The 26642-nt window shown below is 42.1% G+C and overlaps 1 protein-coding gene across 2 annotated transcripts in view; it reads left to right on the top strand.

Annotated features, from left to right (window-relative positions):
• The window catches only part of grk3 (G protein-coupled receptor kinase 3), a 194948-nt gene that overhangs the window by 126940 nt on the left and 41366 nt on the right, over window positions 1-26642 (top strand). For both annotated transcript variants that reach the window (XR_004415706.1, XM_033043388.1), the window contains exons 6-11: window positions 406-467; window positions 7952-8003; window positions 11556-11647; window positions 14128-14227; window positions 22055-22133; window positions 22491-22621. Coding sequence is in view for 1 of the 2 variants with exons in the window: in XM_033043388.1 (XP_032899279.1) it covers window positions 406-467; window positions 7952-8003; window positions 11556-11647; window positions 14128-14227; window positions 22055-22133; window positions 22491-22621 (516 nt within the window). In the remaining variant the exon portion in view is untranslated. The remainder of the gene's footprint in view (window positions 1-405; window positions 468-7951; window positions 8004-11555; window positions 11648-14127; window positions 14228-22054; window positions 22134-22490; window positions 22622-26642) is intronic.

Here is a 26642-nt window from a genome sequence, read left to right as displayed (position 1 = left end):
CAGCAGCTGGATTCCGAATTTCAGAATCTCCACAGTACATTCTATCAGTTGGCCTGCAGGCAGCACTTCTGCTTCCTTCCCCCCTCACACATTTGCATCCCCAGCCTTTACTGTGTAATGACTAGAGACATTTCCAGTCCAAAGTCATAACCCCATCTGTGCAATCTATGTTTTGAAGTATTATTTGTCAGTTTTTGCTTTAAAATGCTGAATAATGCCACATGCTAGAAATATTAAGTTAAAAATAACATAATTACAATCGATAAACTTGAGGAGATTTGAGTGTACAGTAGTGGTTTGCTCTGATGTTTCTACTGATCAATAGCTGCCAACTAAAATCCTGTGAAAATTGCAACATAAGTAATTGGTTGATTTTCAACATTTACTTGTCATTTATTTCACCAGCCATACATTGAAGAGATCTGTGACAGTCTACGGGGAAAAATTTTCCAGAGGTTTATAGAGAGGTATGTACAAATCTCACTTTTTATGGAGGGTATGCATGTTGCAGCTATTGTTTAGAGTTATATGTTGAGCAAATATTATTTTGAGAAAGACGTATCTTCTCTAAATGCTATTTAGAAAGTGTGTGTGCCGTGCAAATGTTGTTGACAAAAATGGTTTTTGAAATGTGAATGTCTTCCTTGAAAAAATAATTTACATGAATGCTGTTCATAGATTGTTTCATCCTATGCAAATGCTATTAAAACAGAGTGTATATGTTGTAAAGATGGTCTTTATGACAGGCAATGTACCATTCCATTCAATAGGGTGAACACTGCAATTCTGATCTAGAGTATGTCCTCTATCAGTGTTTTTTAAAAATAGGGTACATGTTGTCTGATTGCTTTTAATAATGGATTTTGTGGTGTGTTAATGCTGATATTACAGAGTTTATCCCCCGTGAATGTCGCTGATAACAGGATATGTGGTGAATGAATGTTGTTTAATACAAGGCATGTGGTGCATTGGAAACTGAGATGTCAGCCTGCAGAGGCTACAACATGGTTGCACCCATGCGTGTTGACATGGAGCTGGCTATCATTTCCATGCTGGTAAGAAAGATCTCTAGAACTATGCAGTCTGAGAACTATAAGGTTGGAGCTGAATTCTCCAGAGCTTTTGACTTTCTCATGCAGGCTATTGGATAGGTCTGACAATGTTCCAAATACCTTTGTGTGCATGCCTATCCATTGCACATTGCCTGCCCCATTGCAGTACTCATCTGAATTCTTTGGAGCAGGAAAGGTGTGTAACCTTTTCCCATGAAGAGCTACCCCATGACTCTTGTTCCCAGACTGTGTAGGTCCATCCATACCCAATGATCTACAATGTGTAAATGCTGCCTCTAAACTTTCCCTTATTGTCTGTAAACTGCCATTTTCTGAGTTGATCAAGTGACAGATGTAATCTTCATTTTTTGATGTTTTATTGGCCGGGAACTTTGCTAGTAAGATTTCTTGGCCATCTGAAATGAGAAGGGGTAACGGTATGGTCACAGTGGGAAGCGGGGCAGGTAAGGAGTGATTAATACTATATAGATCTTACAAGTCAGAAGGGATCGTGCAAAAAGGGAACGGAGTATGTGAGAAGGATAAGTGTACCTTCATTTAATGACCTCCATTCTTTCACTGACCATGGGCTTTGTGGCACCCAATGTCACGATTACCAGCATCCTCTCTAAATTCTGGTTAGTCTCAAACTATAGTAAAGCCATCATTTATTCTGTAACTAATCGATGGTCGTTCATCATTCGCTTTTGTGGAAGAGATGTATGATGCCATCTTGCAATATATCTGCGTGATATCCTTGCTATGGCTAAAAGTTAGATTGGTGGTAAGTATGTGACATTAAGGAAGGTAGTTGAGAGATATTGGTATTAGATGAAGAAGGGAGGTATATTGCATGTAGCAGTGAATGTATGGAATTCAGCTGTTGCTGGTTGATGTAATTTGTGGGATATGTTGTGTTCACACTAACTATTAATGAGGTAGTCACATTTTATCCATCAGTGGCATTCACCTTCCTGATGATCTGTTCCTTTCAAATCTTCACTTTAAATCTAGAGTATTTTCTGGTTCCTTCTAATGGTGTCATAGTATTTCAGGAGTAAAGTCAGGTGCCACTCTCGTGTCTGAATTGCTCTGAGGGTTTCCAGTTTGTACATTGACTTCCAGGAGTCGTTGCAGATATGATTTCAATCAACAAAAGTTAGCTTTAATAGTTTTTATAACTAAGCTTGTATTTGGGATTCATGAGGTTACTCCCATTCAAATATACATTGCTTTCATACATTGAGAGCCAAGCTACTGCACAAAGTGTGAGAACAAATCTTTGAAACGGTGAACTGCTCTGCATTTTTGGAGATCAGATGTTTATTGCATAACCTTGCTATCATGAGGGGATAGTCCGTGCCAAAAAACTGAGCAGCTGAAGAAATGGAGAGGGAGGAGGAGGGCATGAGGGGAGAAAACATTTCTGGCTTGCATTGCTCCCTTCTGATCAAGATGTCAGTGAAAATTCTATCTAAATCTGTGACTGGAAACATAACAGTTCCCTGTATAACATGCATCATTGCAGCATCTGCCTCGCACAATGTGAAAGTAAAGAACAATACCAAATAAAATTTTCAAGGAAGTTACCAAGAATTTGATGATGGCAAGGCCTCTATACATGGACGATAGCAAGACCTCTGCCAAGGTTATGCAAGATATGCTAGCCTAGAAAGTTGGGGCACATCGTCTTCAAGATGTTTTGGCAAACTGGATCCAAAATTGGCCTGGTGATAGGAGGCAGAGGTTTATGGTGAAGGGTTGTTTTTCTGACTGGAAGTCTGTACCCAATAGCATACTGCAAGAATTTGGTAAGCTGGATGAGAATGTTTGTGGTCCGATAAGTAAATTTGCTATTGACACGAGCATGAATACCTAAGGATTCAAAGGGGCATAGATCTGCTGGAAAGTTAGTTGGAGCAGTGGCAGGTGGAATTTAATCCAGATAAGTGTAAGGTTATGCATTTTTGGGTCATCTTATATTGGCCTGACGTGTACAAAAAACTTCAGAGACCATTGGAAGTTGTCTGTACAGAGGGCCCATGTGCTATCTGGATAAGGTGGTGAAGAAGGCCTTTAGTTTGTTTGCCTACATAGGCAGCAGTATTGAGTATAAGAGTATGCAGCTGTACATAACATTAAAAGGTAGACACAAAATGCTGGAGTAACTCAGTGGGACTGGCGACGTTTCGGGTCGAGACCTTTCTTCAGACTAATGTCAGGAGAGGGGGCGGGCCAAAGATAGAATGTGGGCGGAGACAGTAAGACTAGTGGGAGAACCTCATCCTGGGCGCAGATGCGGTGTAGATGGAGGAATTGTGTGTAGGGGATAGTCTTTACAGGAAGCAGGGTGGGAAGAAGTATAGTCAAGATAGCTATGGGGGTCAGTAGGTTTGTAGTAGATGTCGGTCAATAGTCTGTTTCCTGTGATGGAGACGGTGAGATCTAGAAACGGTAGGGACATGTTGGAGATGGTCCAAGTGAATTTGAATGCAGGATGGAAATTAGTGGTGAAGTTGATGAAGTCAGTGATGCATGGGTGCAGGATGTAGCACCAATGCAGTCGTCAATGTAGCGGAGGTATAGTTCGGGGATAGGGCCAGTGTATGCCTGGAACAGGGATTGTTCGACGTACTCTACAAAGAGGCAGGCATAACTAGGGCCCATGCGAGTGCCCATAGCTACGCCTTGGATCTTGAGGAAATGGGAAGAGTTGAAGGAGAAGTTGTTGAGGATAAGGACCAGCTCTGCTAGATGAAGGAGAAGTTGTTAAGTGCCCAGGATGAAGTGTCTCATACCAGGGCATCGGAGATGTCCTCATTCTTTAGGAAACGGGGTTCCCCTCTTCCATTATAAATGAGGCTGTCACTAGGGTTGCCTCGATATCCTGCAGCTCCACTCTTACTCCCCCTCCCCCCATTCGTAACAAGGACAGAGTCTTCCTTGTCCTCACCTTCCACCCCCCCGATTTTATTTTCCATCTACACAAACAACATAACAAACAATAACAGTGACATTTCCCTTTTTAAGTATACAGACGATATGGCCCTGGTGGCCCACATCAAGGATCACACTTCTCTGGCTGCCTACTATCAGCAGGTCAACACCCTGATGCTGTGGATCAAAGAGAGCTCTCTGGAGCTTAACATCTCCAAGACCAAGGAGCTGTGTTGTGGGGGGTGGCGAACATCTTCCCCCCAACCTCTCTTTGAACCTCTGAAGCTGAATGGGCAGACAGTTGAGCAGGTAGAGGCCTTTAGATACCTGGGCACAGAGATTGACACCCGCCTGTCCTTCTCCCAGCACACAGACTCTGTGTACAAGAAGGCACAGCAACGCCTGTTCCTGCTGAGGAAACTCAGGAGCTTTGATGTCAGACAGGACATTTTAACAGCTGTCTATAAATCACTTATAGAATCTGTACTCACCTTTAACATCACATCCTGGTTCACCCTCACCTCTGTCAAAGACAAATCAAAGCTTTCCCGGATCATCAATCAAGCAAGCAAAATAACTGGCAAAACTCAAAATCAATTATCAGTACTCAGGCAGTTAAAAGGAAAGCCAACCTCATTACACAGGATCCCACCCACCCCCTGCACAAGTCCTCCCAACTTCTGCCATCAGGCCGCCGATATAAAGTCCCCCTATCCAAGAAAAACATCCACAAAAACTCATTCATACCCATTGCCATAAACAGCTTAAATAAAAAATGAACAAGGGACAAATTAACCCTGACGCACTGTCACTTTACACGTATCCACAACTTTTATCTTGTCTATTTTTACAGTTTTTAATCTTTATACTTGCTTTTAAGATCTATATACACTGTGTGTGCTCGCAGAAATCTGTGTTGTATGACTGCTTATCAGTACATTGTCCTGGTTGTATGTTGAGCCACGTCAAAGAAGATTTTCTGTTACGACAGACAATAAAGTTTTCTGAATCTGAATCTGAATCAGCTGTCGCATACAGCATATAATCCTCCGACATTTTCACCACCTCCAACGGGATCCCAATACTGGCCACACCTTCCCATCTCCACCCCTTTCTGTTTTCCGCAGATACCATTCCTCCAAAACTCCCTGGTCAACTCGTCCTTTCCCAGCCAAACCACCCCCTCCCCAGGTACTTTCCCCTGCAACCGCAGGAGATGCAACACCTGTCCCTTTACCTTCCCCTCTCAACTCCATCCGAGAACCCAAACTTTCCAGGTGAGGCAGTGATTCACTTGCACCTCCTCCAACCTCATCTATTGTATCCGGTGTTCCAGGTGTCAACTTCTCTACATCGGCAAGACCAAGCGCAGGCTTGGCGATCGTTTCAATGAACACCTCCGCTCAGTCCGTCTTAACCAACCTGATCTCCCGGTGGCTCAGCACTTCAACTCCCCTTCCCATTCCCAATGTGACCTTTCTGTCCTGGGCCTCCTCCATTATCAGAGTGAGGCTCAGCGCAAATTGGAGGAACAGCACCTCATATTTCGCTTGGGTAGTTTACACACCAGCGGTAGTACAACGAGATCTGCGGGTCCTTGTTCATCAGTCACTGAAAGTAAGCATGCAGGTACAGCAGGCAGTGAAGAAAGCAAGACAAGACAAGAGGAGTTGTATAGGAGCAGAGGACTTTCTGCAGTTGTACAAGGCCATAGTGAGACCACACCTGGAGTATTGTGTGCAGTTTTGGTCTCCAAATTTGAGGCAGGACATTCTTGCTATTGTGGGAGTGCAGCGTAGGTTCACAAAGCTAATTCCCGGGATGACGGGACTGTCATATGTTGATAGAATGGAGCGGCTGGGCTTGTATACTCTGGAATTTAAAGGATGAGAGGGAATCTTATTGAAACATATAAGATTATTAAGGGTTTGGACATGCTAGAGGCAGGAAACATGTTCCCGATGTTGGGCGAGTCCAGAACCAGGGCCCACAGTTTAAGAATAAGGGGTAAGCCATTTAGAACAGAGATGAGGAAAACCTTTTTCACACAGAGGGTTGTGAATCTGTGGAATTCTCTGCCTCAGAAGGCAGTGGAGGCCAATTTTCTGGATGCTTTCAAGAGAGTTAGATAGTGCTCTTCAAGATAGCCCAGAGTCGGGGGATATGGGGAGAAGGCAGGAACGGGGTACTGATGATCAGCCATGATCACAGTGAATGGTGGTGCTGGCTCGAAGGGCCGAATGGCCTACTCCTACTACTGCACCTGTCTATTGTCTATTGGTATGTTGGTTCTCTAACTTCAGGTAGCCCTGGCCTTCTCTCTCTATCCCCTTCCCCATCCCAGTTCTCCCACTAGTCTTTCTGTCTCCACCTACATTATATCTTTGTCCCGCACCCTCCCCTGACATCAGTCTGAAGAAGGATCTCGACCCGAAACGTCGTCCATTCCTTCTCTCCTGAGATGCTGCCTGTCCCGCTGAGTTACTCCAGCATTTTGTGTCTACCTTCGATTTAGGCCACACTAGAAATATTGTGTGCAATTTTGGTTATCACAACATAGAAAGGATGTGGTAGCATGAGAAAGCAGCAGAGATTCACACAGACGTTGCCAGAATGGAGGGACTTAGTTATAAGGAAAGATTAGATAGGTTGGGTTTGTTCTCACTGGAGCACAAGACGGAAGGGAGACCTTATTAGAGGTTTATAAAATTATAAGGGGAATAGATACGGTAGACAGCCACAGTCTTTTTCCAAGGGTGGGGAGTCTGAATCTAGCAGACATAGGTTTAAAGTAAGAAAATAAATATTTAAAGGAGATCCGAGGAGCAAGTTTTTCATGCAGAGAACAGTGGTTCATGGAACTAGCTGCCAGAGGATGCGGTAGAGCCAGATACAATCACAGTTTGATAGGTACATGGATAGGAAAGGAATAGTGGGATAAGGGTCAAATTCAGGAAAATTGGATTTATGCAGATGTCAGCATGGACAAGTTGGGCTTCTGTGCTGTACAACTCTATGACAAAATGTAGGTATGCCAAACAAAGCCAATGTTATAGTTCACACCATGTCAAACATAATACATGTGTGTGCTAATCCGTGTGGTGCATTTCCTTAGTGCATGTCTACTGTTTGTCTTTGTCCACGCATGTAGTTCTGCATAGTATCTACAAAGTGGCTGATGAAAGTGGCTGAGGATGGTCCTGGAGGATGATATTGAGCACTGTTGGCTTTAGGTTGTATATTTCGTTGGTGACCTCAGCATTCTGAAATGATGGGAATGGTAAGGGTTCTGGTTCGTGACTGGGATGGGAGAATGAATGTTTAAGAAGGAACTGCAGATGTTGGAAAATCGAAGGTAGACAAAAATGCTGGAGAGGCAGCATCTATGGAACTCAGCGGGTGAGGCAGCATCAATGGAACTCAGCGGGTGAGGCAGCATCTATGGTATCCATAGATGCTGCCTCACCCGCTGAGTTTCTCCAGCATTTTTGTCTACCATGGGAGAATGAATGCTGTCCTCATGAGAGACTCCAGCAAGGTTGTGTTCCATTGGCTCACTGCCATTGCTCAACAATGATATCTCAGCAGCCTAATCATCTGCTGGTTGTCAGATTGCTGGTCTAATGTAGTACATTGCAATGCTCTTGAGTTTGCACACGTAAAGTGAAATTCAGACTGTGGTCATCAGTCACAGAAGTAGGGAAACAACTATCAGATGCTGTGTCATGTTAGGTATCCAAATACATAAAATGAATCACCCACCACATCCCTCATGGAATGGTTAGCTTTTAAAGGTTTGGATATAACTCCAGTGACTTTAAAAGGAATAAAGAAAACTGGAAATCTGAAACAAATCTCTGAATTGTTCAAATCTACCCGTACTTTATAAACACCATTTTCTCAACATATGAAGCTGACTTCCTCTTGACCCACATGTTTCTCACTTTTGGTTTCTTTCTCAGTGACAGATTCACTCGGTTCTGCCAATGGAAAAATGTGGAACTAAACATTCATGTAAGTACACCGTTTACGATTCAGCTATTTATAGAGCATGAGTTGTCTTTTACACAAGTGTTCACAATGCTCACGTGATATTTGTCAGGTGAATAAGTGGTAGTAGTATTTTACTGTCTTGTAACATATGTTAAGTACCTCGTCTGTATAAGTTATCCTGTGAGTAAAATGCTAATCTACTTATTCAGGCATTGAAGGTCTCCATGTGAAGAAGAGCCAGAAGTCATAACCAGCGTTTGCCTCATTTGTAAATGTCATTGCCTATCAAAATAATACCATAATGAAACATGGTGCTGTCAAGATGGAAGTCATTCTTTATCATTATTAATTGAGAAGCTATCCATGCTGATTATTTTGTGTTTCAATTCTAAAAAACTAAGTTGAATTTCAGGTACATTGGCTGAAACAGTTTAAGACATTTTCAACCAACTGCTGCTGCTTTATGAATCTTATTTTTGAAATAACTAGGGTTGCATTAAACTGGCCAATCCTGCATTCATTTTGTAGCTAGAACTAATCATTTGCATTTTTACTGCTTATCGTACTGTTTTTTCTCTTCTATCACCAAGGTGGCACAGTGGGGTACAATTTCTTGTTTCTCAATCTTGAGATCAGCTGGCTCTGAAATTAACAGCAGGAATTGTCAGTTTAACACAGATATAATTCCAAGATTACTAGAGTTCACTGGTTTCCCATTTCCCATAATAATTTTAAGCCAATTCTGCCTACTATCATAAATCCATGGCAACAAGGCGAGGCTTATCGCTGGACAGATGATGAGTGTTAATTTCAAGTACCATTGGTTAATGTAGTTCAATGCAGCCTATTTAGCAGAACAATTTGCCAAAAATGTATGAGATCACAATTACTGCCTGAAAAATAACGTGAAATGAGCTCTTAGAGCATTGAACATTAAACAGAACAGCATAGGAAATGTGCCCTGCGGACCACAATGTTTGTGCCAAATATGATGCTTAGCTGAACTGATTTCATCTGCCTGCACATGATCCATATCCCTCTCTTCTCTGTACTTCCATGTGTCTCTTTAAAAGCCCCTTAAACGCCACTTTCATGTCGGCATTCACTATGTAGGGGGCGCTGTCCTGTGCACGGCTGCCCTGTGCACGGCTGCCCAGCCAGCAGCTGTCTGTCTTTTCATCTTTTAATTTTAATTTTAAGTTAGTTAAGCGTTTTGTTTGGAGGTCTAGACTTTTTTATGTGAGGGAGGAAGGGGGAAACTACCTTTCAGGGTCCCTACCTGGTCGGAGAGGCAGCTTTTCTCCGGGCTGCAGGTTCGAACCGTCCTCGCGGCCTACCAGCGGGCCTGGAGCGGCGTTTCCTGTCAGGGACCGCCCAGAACCTCGGCTTCGGCGGCGGCACAGCGCTGGAGCGCTATCGCGGAGCGGGCGATGCCTTGCCCGGGTCGCCGCGCTGGAGCTCCGGTGAGCTGAAGATCGCTGAGGAAAACATCGCGGAGCTGCGGGACTGTGGAGTGGCCAGCTGCGGGCGGCGGCGCTGAACTTTACACCGGGAGCCTGGTATCTCTAGATGAGATCGCCAGTTGTGGAGCTCCAACCGGCGAGGCCTTGTTGGCTTTGGAAGCCGCGGCCTCCAGTACGGAAGCGGCCGTTCCAGGGTTCCCAAGCCGCTGAGAGGACTCTCCCGACGCCGGAGCACCACCACCCGTCGAGAACGGCCAGGAACATCGGGCCTCCATAGAGGCAACTGTGGAGGCCTCAATAGGCCCGACGATGGGTGAACTAGGGTTGGGGACTGGACTTTGTGCCTTCCCTCATAATGGGAACCATTGTGGGGGGATGTTCTTTATGTTTAAAACTCTTATAAATGTTATGTCTGTATTCCTTCTTTATGTGCTGCAAAATGGCAAGAAGCATTTCACTTCACTACACCTAGCTGTATGTGAATGTGACCAATAAAATACCTTTGATACCTTTGATACTACCCCCCCCAGGCAATACGTTCCATGCACCCACTCCCCCATACGTGAAAAATGAATGCTCCAGATATCTCAGCTTCACTTTCCCCCATTCACCTTGTAGCTATGCCCTCAAGTGTTGGACATTTCCACCCTGGGGAAAAGATTCCGACTGTCTACCCCAGGGGTCAGCAACCTTGTTATGCATAGGGGCCAGGACTCATGTCTGTGAACGGATGACGGGCCACATCTATCATGTGTACACATGGATCCCACCCCCATCCCGTTGCCGACTCCTGGTCTACCCTATCCATGCCTCTCATAATTTTATATACTTCTATCAAGTCTCCCCTCAACCTCCAACATTCCAAAGAAAACAATCTAAGTATCCAATGGAGCTGAAAACCTTCTAATTCAGGCAGCATTCTGGTAAATCTCCACTGCACCCTCTCTAAAGAATCCATATCTTTCCTGTAGTGGGGCAACGAGAACTGCACACAATTCTCCAAATACGGCTTAGCCAAAGGTCCTATAGATCTTTGAACTGTCCTGTCTTCTCCCTGGTTGGTCTTATTTTTAACATATATATAAAAAGCCTTGGGATTTTCCTTAATCCAATTCGCCAATGACATTTCATCGCTCCTTCTGGCCCTTCTAATCTCCCGCTTGAGTTCTTTCCTACTCACTTAATGTTCCTCATAAGCCTCACTTCTTCCTGACCAAGATTACAATCTCCCTGGTCACCTATGATTCATTTACCTTGCTGTCCTTTTCCCTCCTCATTACTGGAACATGCTGATCTTGCACTTTGATTAGCTGGCCTTTAAACAACAATCTTCTCCCAATCTACCCTCTTTAGCTCCTGCCTAATGACATTGTAATCTGTCTTGCCTTGCATAGACTGAAGGTCATTCTCAGTGTGTGCATAGATGTCACAGTCTTTGGCAAACTGCAACGATATTTAGACATCCAGTACACATCTAAGTTGACAATGTATTTGCTAAATTGTTGGCTTTATTTAACTCCGATGACACTAATCACAGCAAAATGGAAATAATATTTGCAATTTGTGATATTGGCATAAAATGGGAATTGTGTTCAAGGAATTTGTATTTGAAAAGTGGTGGCAAAGCAGCTGCAACAAATACGTAAGAGTAACGAATTGTTCAAAATTGTTTATTTGGAGAAAACAGCCCAACATCTTGCCAATGGTCTTGTTCCATCATATGCTGATATAAATATATGTGGTAAATGTACTGTGTCACTTTGTGTAGAATCCATTATGTAGTTATAATTTTTGGTCCTGGTCACTTCTTGAAGTAATATGTTTTTGCTCTGTTGGAAGTTGTGCCCTGCTCTGCACAAATTCCTGTTTTAATAATTGCCTTTTTGTATCAGCTCCTGCAGCACCTGTTTTAGATTACTTTTTGCGATAATCCTTTTCTGAAACATTAAACCATTCATGTAAAACATCGGAATATATCACTTTGCATTAAATATTATAAATATTTTCCCAACCTAAAATGTTACTGAGCTTCTACCAGCTGAAAGGTAGAGCAACATGTTTGTGTTATTCCATGCACAAGTATAATAATGATGTTTCACTTGCTTTGCAGCTAACAATGAATGACTTCAGTGTGCATCGAATAATTGGAAGGGGAGGATTCGGAGAAGTATATGGATGCAGGAAAGCTGATACTGGAAAAATGTAATTTTTTCCCCGGTTTTTAGTATTTAATTCCATAAGCTTCAGTTATAATTTAAAAATCTTTTGACATATAAAATAATGTGTAGCATGGAGGATGGCAAGGAGATTGGAATATGAAATTGATCAACACAAGCTGAAATAATTTCACAACAGGTTATGGTATCAGCTGATGTGCATTAAATGCAGAATAATATACAGAGATGGATGTGTACTGCCTGCAAAATAGCATGGAGCCAGAATGCATTCAGGATAATAAGAAGGCTAGATTGTTAGATCTTGGAAAATACTGCATAGTTGTTCTCAGAGCCTTTTGTCTGCTTTACAGCCGAGGAACCTAAATGTAATCTGCTCGCAGACCTGATTAACCAAATACTCTGTTCACATAAAAAATGAATTAAACCAAGAATGCCATAGCCATTACTGGAAAGTCAAGATTGTCCCTCATAGTGCAACATTTTCTGTTTGGCAAATCAGTGAGGATTAAGAATTGCATCTGTTAGTGATTAATGATTACTGGGGATAGGTTAGTGGCTGTATACGTGTTTGTCTTTGTTGCAGATTTTAACTCTACATTCACGCTTACTAAATCTAAATGCTTTAAAGAAAATATCATTTTCTTCAGCAAATGAGAAAGTATAACAGCATGCTTTAGTCAAGAAAAAAGTAATACTATTTACGACCCATTGAATAACTTAATTCAGTCTTGACCAAAGTGGTTTTGTGTGAGATTTCTATGTCTTTGGGACTATCATATTTGTGTCATTACGTTCATCAGGGAGGGTTGCACTATTGCCAAGGATGCTGCCTGACTCGCTTTGCAGCCAGTTATAGTATTCGGGCCTTGCCGCAGTATGCAGGTGTTCAAATTATTATATTGGGACTCAGTTTGTCCTGGTGGTGTCTCTTGGCATTCTTGATAGCTTTACGAAGATCGTCGCAAGCTTTCTTGTACCTTTCGGGGTCGTTTGACATGTATGCAACTGTCTTGGCCTTCACCTGGGAAAGTATCTCACGGTTCATCCATGGTTTCTGGTTAGGTAACACTTGGATTGTCTTCTTTGGCATGCATTCCTCTACACGCTTGCTGATGAAGTCAGTCTCAGCAGTGGTGTACTCATTCAGGTTGGCTGCAGATTCCCTGAATGTGGTCCAGTCCACGGACTCAAAGCAGTCGCATAGAATGTCATCTGTATCTGCAGACCAGCACTGAACAACTTACTGTACTGAATCTTCCCGCTTCAGTTTCATTTGTAGGCAGTGAGTAAAAGCACAGCTAGATGGTCAGATTTGCTGAAATGTGGCCAGGGAATGGAGCGGTAGACGTTTTTTATGGATGTGTAGCAGAGATCGAGGGTGTTCTGGTGTGTCAAGACACATGCTGATAGTATTTAGGTAGTACACTCTTGAGGTTGGCTAGATTGAAGTGCCCGGCTGTAATGACCAGGGCTACGGGGTATTTTGCCTTAAGGCTATTGGTAGTGGAATAAACCTCCTCCACTATTACCCACTGTTTTCTCTGACAAACCAATTTTGAATCCAATCAACAAGTTTCAGTGGATCCCATTTTCCTCAGTCTTTTGGATCAGCCTACCCGAAGAGACCTTGTTGAATGCTTTACTAAAGTCCATGTTGACGACAGTCCCTGCCCTACACATTCATCTTCATAACCTCCTCAAGAAACTCAATCAAGTTTGGAGGTATGACTTCTCCTGCAGAAAACCATGGTGGCTATGCCTTCCTATATCTGAGTAAATCCTATCCCAAAGAATCTTCTCTAAAAAAATCCCTGATGCAAGGCTCACCAGCCTATAGTTCCCTGGTTTGACTCTACACCTCTTCTTAAATAGAAGAGCAACATTGGCTAATCTCCAGTCCTCTGGGACCTAGGCTGCGGCTGAATAGGATACAAAGATCTCAACCAAGTATCTCTGTCTTTATCCAAAAAGGTCCATAAAAATAACTCAACACTGCACCCGTTATCAGTTAATATCCCTGTATTGACCTGATGATGGAGTGAAAAGGATTGATAAAGCAGCTGAAGATAGTTGAGCCTCACATCATGCCGAAGAACTCCTGCTGCCAGTGCCCTGGGTGATTGGCCTATAATTACCTTACTTTGTGTTGAGCGAATAGAGTTTTCCACGTGAAAATTCCATTCCTAAAATACACTGAATACATCTTAAAGACAAATTGAATTCAAAGCACAAGCCATTTTCTTTTTTGCTTCTTCCAACCAAGGGGTAAAGAACACCAATTTAATAATATATTATCTTGTTTCGGTATATAACCCAAAGCAGTTTGCCTTTCTGTTGGATATTCTGTTGTAGGTATGAATAATGAAAGAATTGATTGTACTTGCACTTCTCACTTCTTTTACTTCAATTCTGTATCTAGATCATAAATCTATTTTATTACCTTTGTTTATTTTTTGTGATAAATAATACTGTATGAATTACCAAATTGTCCTCTTGTGTTTTCAGGTATGCCATGAAATGCTTGGATAAAAAGCGAATCAAGATGAAACAGGGAGAAACATTAGCCCTTAATGAACGAATCATGTTGTCCCTGGTCAGCACTGGGGTAAGTCCAATCATATGCACGTTGTTTGCAGAAGTGTTATGTACAATTGAACATATTAAGAAAAGCTCATTACCTTCATAATTCATTCACTCCTGGTTCTCCTGGTCATCAAATCCGTCTCTCTGTTTTCTGGGGGAAAAACAGAGTCACTTTTAATCTTATCTCTTATTTATTATGGACTAGGGTGGTTCAGTGATTCTGTTGATTGGTAGTTGTTAGATTGACACCAAGCTATTGACAGAACAGAGTTATCTTTATGGAGCCCATCAAGTCCATTAATTTTGATCTTCCCATGGCATTTCTGTTGCCATCCCCATTTAGTTGCTGATGGAGCAGATTAGATGATGGTTAATCCAACTTTCATCAGGACCAGAAACAGTAATCTAACAGTCTCTTATTTTCCCAATGCAGCTGTTTCTCCTCCTTAGTTTGAACAATTCACCCATGCTTTATTTTTTAGTGAAGCAGCATGGATTGGTATGTCACAGAATGGGAGCTTAGATGATTTTTGTTAACAAAATTGTTGCAACATATTCAGTTGGTTACTTACAGTCACATTTCAACCTCTACATTATTTCAGGTATAACAGCTTTTTTGGAATATTGACTGGGACATGTAATCATGTTGTTCTGCAAGTCATTGCCAGAAGAATCATATTTTATTAATACTATGCTAGAAAATAATTCCTTTATTTGGGAAAATTTGCTGTGTATCAAGGTGTAACCTAACACAAGACCAAACCTTCCCTTCCACCGACTCCTCACCCAGCCCCTGATCAATACTAACCACACAACCCCCTAAAAAACTCTGACTGATCTTACTCCCAACCTTCAACCCAAATCAGGAAACCCCACCATTCATATCAATCACTGATTCCACTGAAAATCCCTGATTAACTGTCTCTCTGTTCCACATCAAGCCTGCAATCACCACAAATCACTAGTTCCATGTGTCTTCGACTCAGCATCCAACTTTGCCCTTCACAGTTATTACAAATTAGCTTATGTTGATGCTCCTGATCCTGATTGGTCCAATGCAATCTGACATTCTCTCACAACTGTAGCACCATCCAATCACCAACTGGAGAATTGTCCTGACCTACCATCTACTTCATTAGAGACCTTTAATCTGAAGAAGGGTCTCGACCCGAAACATCACCCATTCTTTCTCTCCAGAGATGCTGCCTGCCCCGCTGAGTTACTCCAGCATATTGTGTCTACCTTTAATCTGACCTTAATCTGACCTTGCACTAAATGTGATTCAATTTATCCTGTGTCTGTACACTGTAGACAGTTTAATTGTAATTATGTACAGTCTTTCCGCTGACTGGATAGTACGCAACAAAAAAGCTTCTCACTGTACGTCAGTACATATAATACTAAACTAAACTAAAACAAGTTAGATCACACTAAACTCAACTGAACACCTCCTATCATGAACCATTTACTGCATCAGTTGTCAATTTACTGACATCATTGTCCTTTGGAACACTACTTGGGGAACTGGATCGCAGTATTCAATGTTGCACCTGTTGTTAGGCACTCTCAGAACAGTCAACTATTGCTGTGATTCAGATCAGGCCTCCCTGACCAGCCCAAGTCTGGCATTATGGTAACTTAGTTCAGCTCAGTCGTCCCCTTTCATTTATTAACTTACCTGTGGATTTTTCAGCAATACAGGAAGCCTACTCACAATTTTCCTTACCCTTGTCAACGCTGATCCATGACCTTTCTTACCCCCCAATCTTTGTGCCTCTTTCCTCCAACCATAGTTAATAGTAACTATCGGTTCCAAAGCATAACCCTATTGGCCCAAATCCAGTACCAATCCAGACTATGACTGCTTCTTCAATCCATGATTCGGCACCAACCCCTTCCTGCCCATCAGGCCTGTCCGCCCTGTAATGCTGTGCCACAAAGAATCTCCAGGTTAATGTTTTCAAGTTGTTGACTTCAAAGTGTTAACAAATCAGCTTGATGTCTAATTTGTGCAGTCACTGGTTACTTTGGCAGATGAAAGTGTGAGTGTCTCACTGCTGCTGTGCTTAATGAGCCGTGCTTTATTGCCCTGTTGAAAAATGCAGTGCTCATTGGTAACAAAGTGGCTTTCTCATGCTCTCAATAGCCAGCATCAAATCGAATCAAGCTGTCTCCTACTGTTATCCAAAAGCAAATGATATATATTTTATAAAAAGCTAAATAAGGTTGGCTCTTTCAGAATCACTGTGTCCTAAAAGCATACCATAGAATATTGCATGAGTTCATAATGTATTGTGTTTAATGAATTCTTAGTGTTGTGGATAAAGAAGAACCATTGGATGTGCTACACTCTGATTTCCAGAAAGCATTTCATAAGATGGTGCATCAAAGATTATTGCAGAAAATAAATGTAGTGTAGGAGGTGATGTATTGGCATTAATCAAAGATCGGCTGACTAACAGAAACGGAGAGTAGACATGAATATGTATTTTGCTGCTTGGCAAGATGCAATTGGCAGTATGCTATTGGTAACATTGTGGGATTCTAACTGCTTACAATTTATATAAAATGATTTGGATGAAAAGATTGGAGGTATAGTTGCAAAATTTGTTGATGACGCAATGATGTATGGGAAAGTATGTTATGAAGACGACATCATCTAGCTAGAGAGCGATGCAGATTGGTTAACTCCGCGGGGAAACATTTGGCAAATGAGATCTAATGTGACAAAATGTGAAATTATCTATATTGGTCGGAAAAATAAAATGTATATTTTCTAAATAGTAAGAAATTGTGAAAGTCTGAGAGCTGATGCAACTGGGTGTCCAGGTGCAGAAACATAAAGGCCAACACACAAGTATTGCAGGTCATTAGGAAAGCAAACAGAATTTTATAGTAGAAACAAGGAACTGCAGATGCTGGTTGACAAAAGAAGACACAAAGTGCTGGAGTAACTCAGTGGGTCAGGCAGAGTCTATGGAGAATCACTTGGACCATCTCTGACATCTCCCTACCTTTTCTTGATCTGCCTCGATCATTGGAGACAGATTACCAGCTAACATCTATTCTAAACCCACTGACTCCCACAGCTATCTAGACTACACGTCTTCCCACCCTGCTTCCTGTAAAGACTCCCAATTCCTCCGTCAACGCCACACCTGCGCCCAAGATGAGGTGTGTAGGAAGGAACTGTAGATGCTGGTTTAAACCGAAGATAGACACAAAAAGCTGAAGTAACTCAGCGGGACAAGCAGCATCTCTGGAGAGAAGGAATGGGTGACGTATTGGGTCGACGAGGTGTTCCATAACCAGGACATCAGAGATGTCCTCATTCTTCAGGGAACAGGGGTTCCCCTCCTCCATCATAGATGAGGCCCTCACTAGGGTCTCCTTGATAACCCACAGCTCCGCTCTTGCTCCCCCTCCCTCCCCTCCCCCCCAGTCATAACAGGGACAGAGTCCCCCTAGTCATCACCTTCCACCCGATCAGCCGTCACATACAGCACATCATCCTCCAACATTTTTGCCACCTCCAACGGGATCCCACCACCAGCCACATCTTCCCATCTCCACCGCTTTCTGCAAAGACCGTCCCCTCCGCAACTCCCTGGTCAACTCGTCCCTTCCCACCCAAACCACGCCCTCCCCAGGTATTTTCCCCTGCAACCGCAGGAGACGCAATACCTGTCCCTATACCTCCCCCCTCGACTCCGTCCATGGAGCTTGACAGTCTTTTCAGGTGAAGCAGAGGTTCACTTGCACATCCTCCAACCTCATCTACTGTATCCGCTGTTCCAGGTGTGGACTCCTATATATCGGTGAGACCAAGCGTAGGCTCGGCTGAACACCTCCGCTCAGTCCGACTAAACCAACCTGGTCTCCCAGTTGCTAAACACTTTAACTCCCCCTCCCATTCCCACACTGACCTTTCTGTCCTGGGCCTCCTCGATTGTCAGAGTGAGGACCAGTGCAAATTGGAAGAACAGCACCTCATATTTCGCTTGGATAGCTTACATCCCAGCGGTATGAACATTGACCTCTCTGACTTCAAGTCACCCTTGCATTCCCTCTCTCTCCATCGCTCCCCCTTCCCAGTTCTCCAACCAGTCTTACTGTCTCTGACTACATTTTATTTCCTTTTGTTTTGTTGTTAACTTCACCCAGCTAACAATGATCTATTCCACATTCCCTTTGTCCTATTTTCACACCTTGCACTTCCTTATCTATGTATCTCCCTCTCCCCGAAATGAGTCTGAAGAAGAGTCTCGACCCGAAACATCACCCATTCCTTCTCTACAAATGTAAATGAAATGCACCAGACAGCTGAGATAGCAATCACTGCAGGGAAACAGAAGTTTGGGACATCACTCCAGGCAAACGGGTCTGGTCAAACAGGTCTGAACATCACTACAGGCAAAGAACAGGTTGGCATCATCACAGGCAGAACAAAGGTCTGGACATCACTACACGCAAAGACAAGAGGTCAAGGCATCACTACAGGCAAAGGACAGAGAAAAGATCTGAGCATTAGAATTACGACATTTTAAAGATTTTTATTGCACTTTCAAGTTTTTGTTGTACTAAACTAAACTAACCTATGCTCTAGACTGGGCAGCTTTAGTTATATCCACATGCACCAGCTGGGTCTCTTTTTTTGAGAAAATAAGTTTATGGGTTGGAAGCAGTTCAGAAGATTCAGTACTCAAAGACCTAGACGAGTGTGGTGCTCATGATGAAAGATGGACAGGCTCTGTTTGTATCTATTGGAACTTAGAAGAGGAGACTTGATTGAGACATACAAGATACTAATGGATCTTGATGATAGGATATTTCCTCGTGTGGAGAATCTAGAATGTGGTATAATTGTCTGAAGTTGAAAATTTGCCTTTTCTTCTTGATACCTTTCTCAGGCATTATACTTTATTATCTTAAGAGAAATTGCCACATTTTCTGTCAACCTTTTTATGCTCAAAGGAGAACATACCCAGCTTCTCAGTCTGATGAAGGGTCTTGACCCGAAACGTCACCCATTCCTTCCCATTGGGGACTATGTATAAACACAGCTGTAATATCTACATGGTGAAACCAAAATGTATAAAAATGGCCTTTATTAAAATCTGACAATGTGTACTTTAACCACATGTGATTTTAATGGTTCAGCCTCAACAGACCTTTTGGGTGAGGGAATATTTACTGTTCTCTGGGTGAAGGAATTTATTCTCATCTCTGTTTTAAATGGCCGTACCCTTATATGGTATGAGATATCTTAGCAAGGAGAAATACCATTCCCCTATCTATCCTATCAAACTCAGTCAGAATTTTGCATGTTTCAGTGAGATCATGTTTCATTCTTCTAAATTCTAGGAAATACAGACCCAGACAGCATCATATTGTATACATATGAAAAACCTACCATCCCAATAATCAATCTGATTAACGTTTGCTGGGCCCCTCTTATCACAATTATATCCTTACTTGGGTGAGAAGACCAGACCTATACACAGTATTTCCAATGCAGTCTTCCCAGGATTCTATGTTATTGGAACAATGAAAGCCAAAATACCTAATAACTTCCTGATTGCTGTATTTCCAATTTTTCTTTTCATAAATCATGTACAAGATATCCAGGTCCAACTGAACACCAACATCTTTCAATCGTTCACCAATTAAAACATGCTCCAAATTCGATTTATTCCACCAAATGAATGACCTTGCATTTTTCACATTATATTCCATCATCAGCATTCATTCTGTTTAAATCCACTAAACTTCTCTACATACTCCCCTCACTCCATGTTGCCAGCTAGCGTTATATACATAGTTTTACAGCCTGGGTTCTTGGCTCCTAAATATGTTAATGATGTATAATTGTGTCAGAGCCTAAACTTCAGAAGCTGTTAATAGTTAGAATATGCTGTGGTGTTCCATTCTTCCGGAGGCATATTCAAAATGTGTGGAAAGCTATCCTGAGACTACAGGATAGATAACACAATCTCAACATTATGGATATAGCATCGTCACCCAAAGCTAAGTGCAAGCATTCTGATAGTTATCCCTTTGGGTTTGAATCTATTCCTCTCCAGCTTCTCATTATCATTCTCTCCATGCACATGTACTCTGCAATCTCATACCATCTATGTGTTTTTGCTTATTAAATGGTACTTCTGTATTTAGTTGCAAAGTTTAAACAGTAATGTCAGTCATAATTTACACAGAATGAGAGAATAGCATTGTGTAATATATTTGCATAGATTGGTCTTATTGATTTGCAAAGTGTAACAGCATAACTGCTGTAAATGCCATACTTCAGCTGTGGTCCAGATTGCATTTTGTGGTTTCTTTAAAAATTATCCAAGTCTCAAATGAGTATAAGGCTTACAACATTTCGGACTGGCGATCCTGTAGGTTAGCTGTAGGTAACTTCCTGAAGGTTAGCCAAGAAGACCAAGATGATATGCCTTAATGACTACTGACCAGTGCACTTGTATCCATTGTGCTGAAGTGCTTCAAGTTATCAACTCATATCATCCCCTGCCTTGGCAAGGACCTGGACCCACTTAGTTTGCCTACCACTGCAACAGATCAACAGTGGATGTGATCTTGCGGGCTCTTCACTCTGCATTAGACCACTTGGACAACATGAAGACGTACATGAGGCTGATGTTCATCGACAAAGGCTCCGCGTTCAACACCATCTTCCCCTCTCAATTTATTGTCAAACTCTGGGAACTCGATCTCTGCTTGTTCCTATCTGATATGCTGTTCCCCAAGAGAAATTACTTTTCATCTACCCATTCTGTGTTACAGCTGGATTGTGAAAAGTTTCATAATTGGAACAATGTATTTCAGCGTCTGCTACACCTCTCTATGCAATATTTAAGACAGCACTGAATTTGGAGGCATAGTACCTTTTATAACTTATCAAATTCTGACCATATGCCAAAGTAGTTAAAGGCAATTATATGTTGAAGTAAAGTAATCTTTATGTCAGTAAACAAGACAGGCAATTAATGCATTACAAAATCCTATGATAAACGGCAATGAATGAGAAGTTGGGGAATCAACATTTGGTGATAATAGACAATAGGTGCAGGAGTAGGCCATTCAGCCCTTCGAGCCAGCACCGCCATTTAATGTGATCATGGCTGATCATCCCCAATCAGTTCCTGCCTTCTCCCCATATCCCCTGACTCCGCTATTTTTAAGAGCCCTATCTAGCTCCCTCTTGAAAGCATCCAGAAAACCTGCCTCCACCGCCCTCTGAGGCAGAGAATTCCACAGTCTGTTGGTTAAAAAAGAAAAAACGTGATAGAAAGATGGAGAATCTGCTATTATTCAAATAATGCTTAGTTTAATCACTAGGAATGTCAGATGAGTCCTCGATTCTTTCAAAAGATCCACCTGATCTCAGCCACTTTCCAAAACCAATATAGTATGTCTCAAGTCCATGCTTGCATTCAAGACATTGTGTCTCACTGATATTTGCTTGATTTTTGGAAAGGATTTAAGATCTTTAAAATGCTTATTGCAGCCACCAAGAGTGTCTTCACCATGAAAAGATTGGAAGTTGAAACTTTCTTGTCACCAAGTTGTGCTTTCTCTCTGAAATGATGAAGGAGAAAAGAAACACAACATTGCATTAGCTTGTTAATCAGTTTTAATTTGAAGAATCCTTGGAAAATCTTCCATGTATATAAAAACATTTTGTCCCCTTTGAATTTACAAGTATTATTGTAGATTGCAAAAATGAGAGGATTCATTTTGTCGGTTATATCATTCAATTGTATTTTGCTGCAATATTCAACAACAAGATATATCTGATCACCTATTTGTGTCTCTAATTCAACAGGATTGCCCCTTTATCGTCTGTATGACCTATGCTTTCCATACACCAGACAAGCTGTGCTTTATTCTTGATCTGATGAACGGTAAGAAACACATTTTGAAATTTGCTCACTTGGATGACACCCAAATTAGTTTCACTCTCAAACTGCTCAGCCGGTAGTGTGTTGAGGTGCGAGGGATAAGTTTAAAACACAATAAATTAATCTCTGATTATTTTCATCCCTGATATGTGTAGCTTTATGAAGGTTAAAATGCATTCATCTTTTGTTAGTACAGTATCTAAATAAATGCAAATATTTATCCTTCCTTACTTCCCATCCCGAAGGCAGGGATTATGCAGCAAACTGTTATGATTACCAGCTCATTGATGTGTACAGGGCATATTTGGCATGCTATATGTTTCAGAAGATCTCAAAACACATTGCTCTTTCTGCTTGTAGGTGGAGATCTGCATTATCATCTTTCACAGCATGGAGTGTTCTCCGAGAAGGAGATGAGATTCTATGCTGCAGAGATTATGCTGGGCCTGGAACATATGCACAATAGATTTGTAGTCTACAGAGACTTGAAGGTAGGATGAGATTGATCTAAACACAGGTATAATTTAAATTTAAGTGTAATATAAAAATATAATATGCAGTAAGTCAAATCACCTGCAGATATTTGCTTGGAAAAAAAAGTAGATTTTAGTTCTTTTTATCAGCAGAGCAAATATGGGAATGATAACCAAGTAATTTCATTATAAATGTATAGAAGATGCAAGGACTAACCAGTATTTCTTTTGCAATGAGCTATTAAATGATTTGGATGTTTTAAATTATACAATCTCAGCTTCGGTGGAAAGGGCAGCATTTTATCTCTAACTATCATTGGCAAATTGATGTTGAAGTACTGCTATCTTAATGATGGAGATACTCTCCACAGCATTGTTGGGTAGATGATGCTGTGACTTACACCTAATGTTGATGAAGGAATCGTAACCTGTTTCCGAGTATTTCCATGAATGACCTGTAAACTGTTTGAGATGCTATTAGAAAATAATGGCGCGAAATACAGAAAGGTCACATTTGGTATGTGATGAAGAACTAAAGTGATTCTCTGGGATGGAAGTTAATGTTGCCTGTGCAAGGGCTGTGTCTCAAGGTCACTAAGCAAAGATACAGGCCTTTGACCCATTGTATCTGCATCTGCATTGACTATCAAGCACTTTTTTACACTAATCCCATTTCTTCCTCTCGCAATCCCATCAGCTCCCCATTGTGCTCTCATATCAGTGGGTTGATTAAGCTTTAGTTGTTGCCTATTGAATTTAATTGAAGTCACAAGTCACAGTGAAATTCTTTGCTTGCATCCGGTCCCCCCACTCCGGATCCTTCTTTGTTCCTTCCCTCGCCAGCGGCGTCCTCACTTCCATGTGTCCGTTCTCGTCCGCGGTCATCGACCGCCGCACCGACCTTTCGACTATTGCTGCAGGGTCCTCTCCGGTCACCTCAATGGCACCGACTCAGGCCCCAGCCGCGAGCTCCGTCGACCCAGGCACTGAATGCCGCGGGCTTCAACGACCCGCGGGGCTCCACCTCCATCTCCGAACCACGAGGTTACAGCCGCAAGGTCCAGGCTCCGACCCATGAGGCCTGAGCCGCGAGGCTCCTCCCCTGATAATTAACTGGATGCAAAACAATTGTTTAAGAGTTCAATTTCCATACAATATAAATATTTCTTTATTTACAAATAATTGCATTGTCAAAATGATATTGACAGCAAGATAGGGATTGACTCATGCCCTGCAGGTTCTGTTGATCTGTCACACTGTTCTTCATACCAGAATAAGAGGGAAAACAGACACCCAGGTTGGGTAATTTCTGATTATAAATCACACTGTCTTTTGTCCCCATGCCCAATATTTGTATAACTAATTAACAAAAATGTTGAATGCGTCATTTTTATTGTATGGTTTTTCTCCAGGATTGCTTGCAACACCTCCGTAGAGATTAGGCATTAATTTGTAGAGAATCCAGCACATCCCAGAGAGCTAACAATCCTAATTGAAATGGGATGGTTTGAAAACTTGTTCTCTCTGCAGGGAATAGACAGATCAACAAGGTTTCCTGCTTTCATTTGTCACACACCACTGCTTCTCCCCGAATGCAACTAATCTGACACAATGACACTTAATGAGAACCACATGGAAACGATGGAGAGGAATAGCAACTGGGAAGTCAGATTGGTGTTTGTTGATTAATTCATTACATTCTGTTTTCCTGTTTTAAGAAGAAAGAACCACAACATTAGTGTTTCTTTAAAAAATAGCTGTTTGAAAATAATTAAAATTAGCTATTACTTTTAAGATACAATAGAATTATATTTATCCCAGGAGGGAAATTGATCTGCCAACAGTCATAAAACACAAGACACATGAAGCATGAAATGAAAGTGACGAGTGGAAAGGATTGGGGATGTGCAAAGATTTGGGGAGGGGAGTCAGTCTACCCCATGACAGAAGGGGGAGGAGTTGTACAGTTTGATAGCCACAGGGAAGAAGGATCTCCTGTGGCGTTCTGTACTGCATCTTGGTGGAACCAGTCTGTTGCTGAAGGTACTCCTCAGGTTGACTAGTGTGTCATCTTACCTTCATAGGTCAAGTTGAAATTAACTATCAGAGGAATAGACACATATTTCAGGATTTAGCATTTCCCAACTTTAGTTTGAAATACAGCATTGAAATATGCCCATCGGCCCTCCAAGTCCAAGCCGATCATCAGGTCACATTAGTTCTGTATTATCCTACTTTCGCATCCATTCCCTAAATGCTAGGGGCAATTTTACAGACAGCCAATTGACCTACAAACCCTAACGTCATTGGAATGTGGGAAGAAACCAGAGTACCCGGAGGAAACCCACACAGTCACAGGGAGGATATGCAAACTCTGCACAGATAGCTGCAGAGGTCCAGAATGAACACAGGCCTCTGGCGCTGTAAGGCAGCCGCTCTACCCACCAAGCCACTGTGTTGCTCTATAAAGATGTTTGATTGGAGGAAGGTACTGATCCTGTTTGCACTGAATGAACATTAGGAGATATAATGAAGACACACTGGTGAACTGAGAGGAGGCATGGAGTTTGGCAGAAATCTATTGCATACCAATCTTGCCATCCAGTGTGTGCCTTTAAGTAATTTATATGACGGGCATTTCTTGGATGATCCCTGCTTTCAAAAAGAGTGATGGTTTAAGGCTACCATTGTACATAGACATCAGCTCCTTTGCAAATATCCTTTCCTTCACTTCAATCTTGAATGTTTATCTGTCCTTTTGAAAGTGGACCTCTGCTTCTTGGCATTGCATCTGTTCACGGTGTCACAAAGAATGTAGGCAATATCAGCCAAGGAGTGGTTGCGGTAGAAGCCTGACAAGTATACTTTTTTACTGAGTTTTGTGTCTTCTAATAGCAAATACAGAGGAGGGACTTCCACCACATTGCTCAATTACCCTAAATACAACTTTGTCTTTGAAGACAGCAGATAACATACATTAGAAAGAGCCTGTCCCACTTAGGTGATTTTTTTCGGCGACTGTCATAATCGTAGCAGGTCGCCGAAAAACTGGCGACTGGACCCCCCTATGACAATGTCTACGACAAGCTATAACAACCTGCCACCTAGTCGACGTCAAGCTATGGCAGGCTACCGACAAGCAGCGACACATTAGGACGTCCACCTAAGACAACCTAAGTCCACCTACGACAAGCGATGACCCTGTCGGCGACAACTGAAGACAATTTAAAACAATTCAGTCGCCGGTACCTGTCGCCGGTTGACGTAGGTAGTCGCCAATGGAAATCACCGAAGTCAGCATCGGCGACAACCTACGTCATCCTGGCGACAACCTACGACAGCACCTACGTGAGGAGAAGTCAAGCTACGCTGATCGGTGTCAAGCCCACTGTCGCCGAAAATTTTTGAACAATTCCAAATCCAGCGGCAACGCTACGATGCTTTGGGTGACTGAGGAGACTACTCACGACCATAGAGGCGAAACCCCGGCGACCATGTGGCGACAGCCTATTTCACCTTTTGTCGCCTAAAAAAACGCCTATGTGGGGCAAGACCTTAAGTGTCCATTTCACTCGATATCATGCATGTGACTTGAAACAGGCACCATGCCTACAGTGTACGTTATTTGGGACTTCCTGATCTCTTTGATGAAGACAGTTATGTTTGAGCATACTTCCTGAAAGGCAAGATAAACCTGATACAGATGCGGCATCAAGACTCCACTGAAGCAACGCAAAGCATGAGGCAGAAGATACAAAGTATGATTTAATTCGCCGTGTTAAAAGAAGGCTGTCAATTCTGTTTTAAAGTTTGGAAGTTGGTGTGGGCAAGAAAAGAGAATTGCGGCCCCTGTATTTGGTCTTTGGACAGTATCGCAGTTCATCCATAGCTGCTAAATCTGAATTGTACTAAGTGCCTAATTACAGTGGTGTACCATAATAATAATAATAATAATAATAACTTTATTTATAAAGCACTTTAAACAACTACAGTTGCCACAAAGTGCTGTACATGAGAACTCATGAACAAAAAGCTATTA

The sequence above is a fragment of the Amblyraja radiata genome, chromosome 25, assembly GCF_010909765.2.
Source record: "Amblyraja radiata isolate CabotCenter1 chromosome 25, sAmbRad1.1.pri, whole genome shotgun sequence".
Classification (NCBI taxonomy): domain Eukaryota; kingdom Metazoa; phylum Chordata; class Chondrichthyes; order Rajiformes; family Rajidae; genus Amblyraja; species Amblyraja radiata.
The sequence above is the reverse complement of the archived record's forward strand: the minus strand, read 5'-3'. Positions and strand labels throughout refer to the sequence as shown.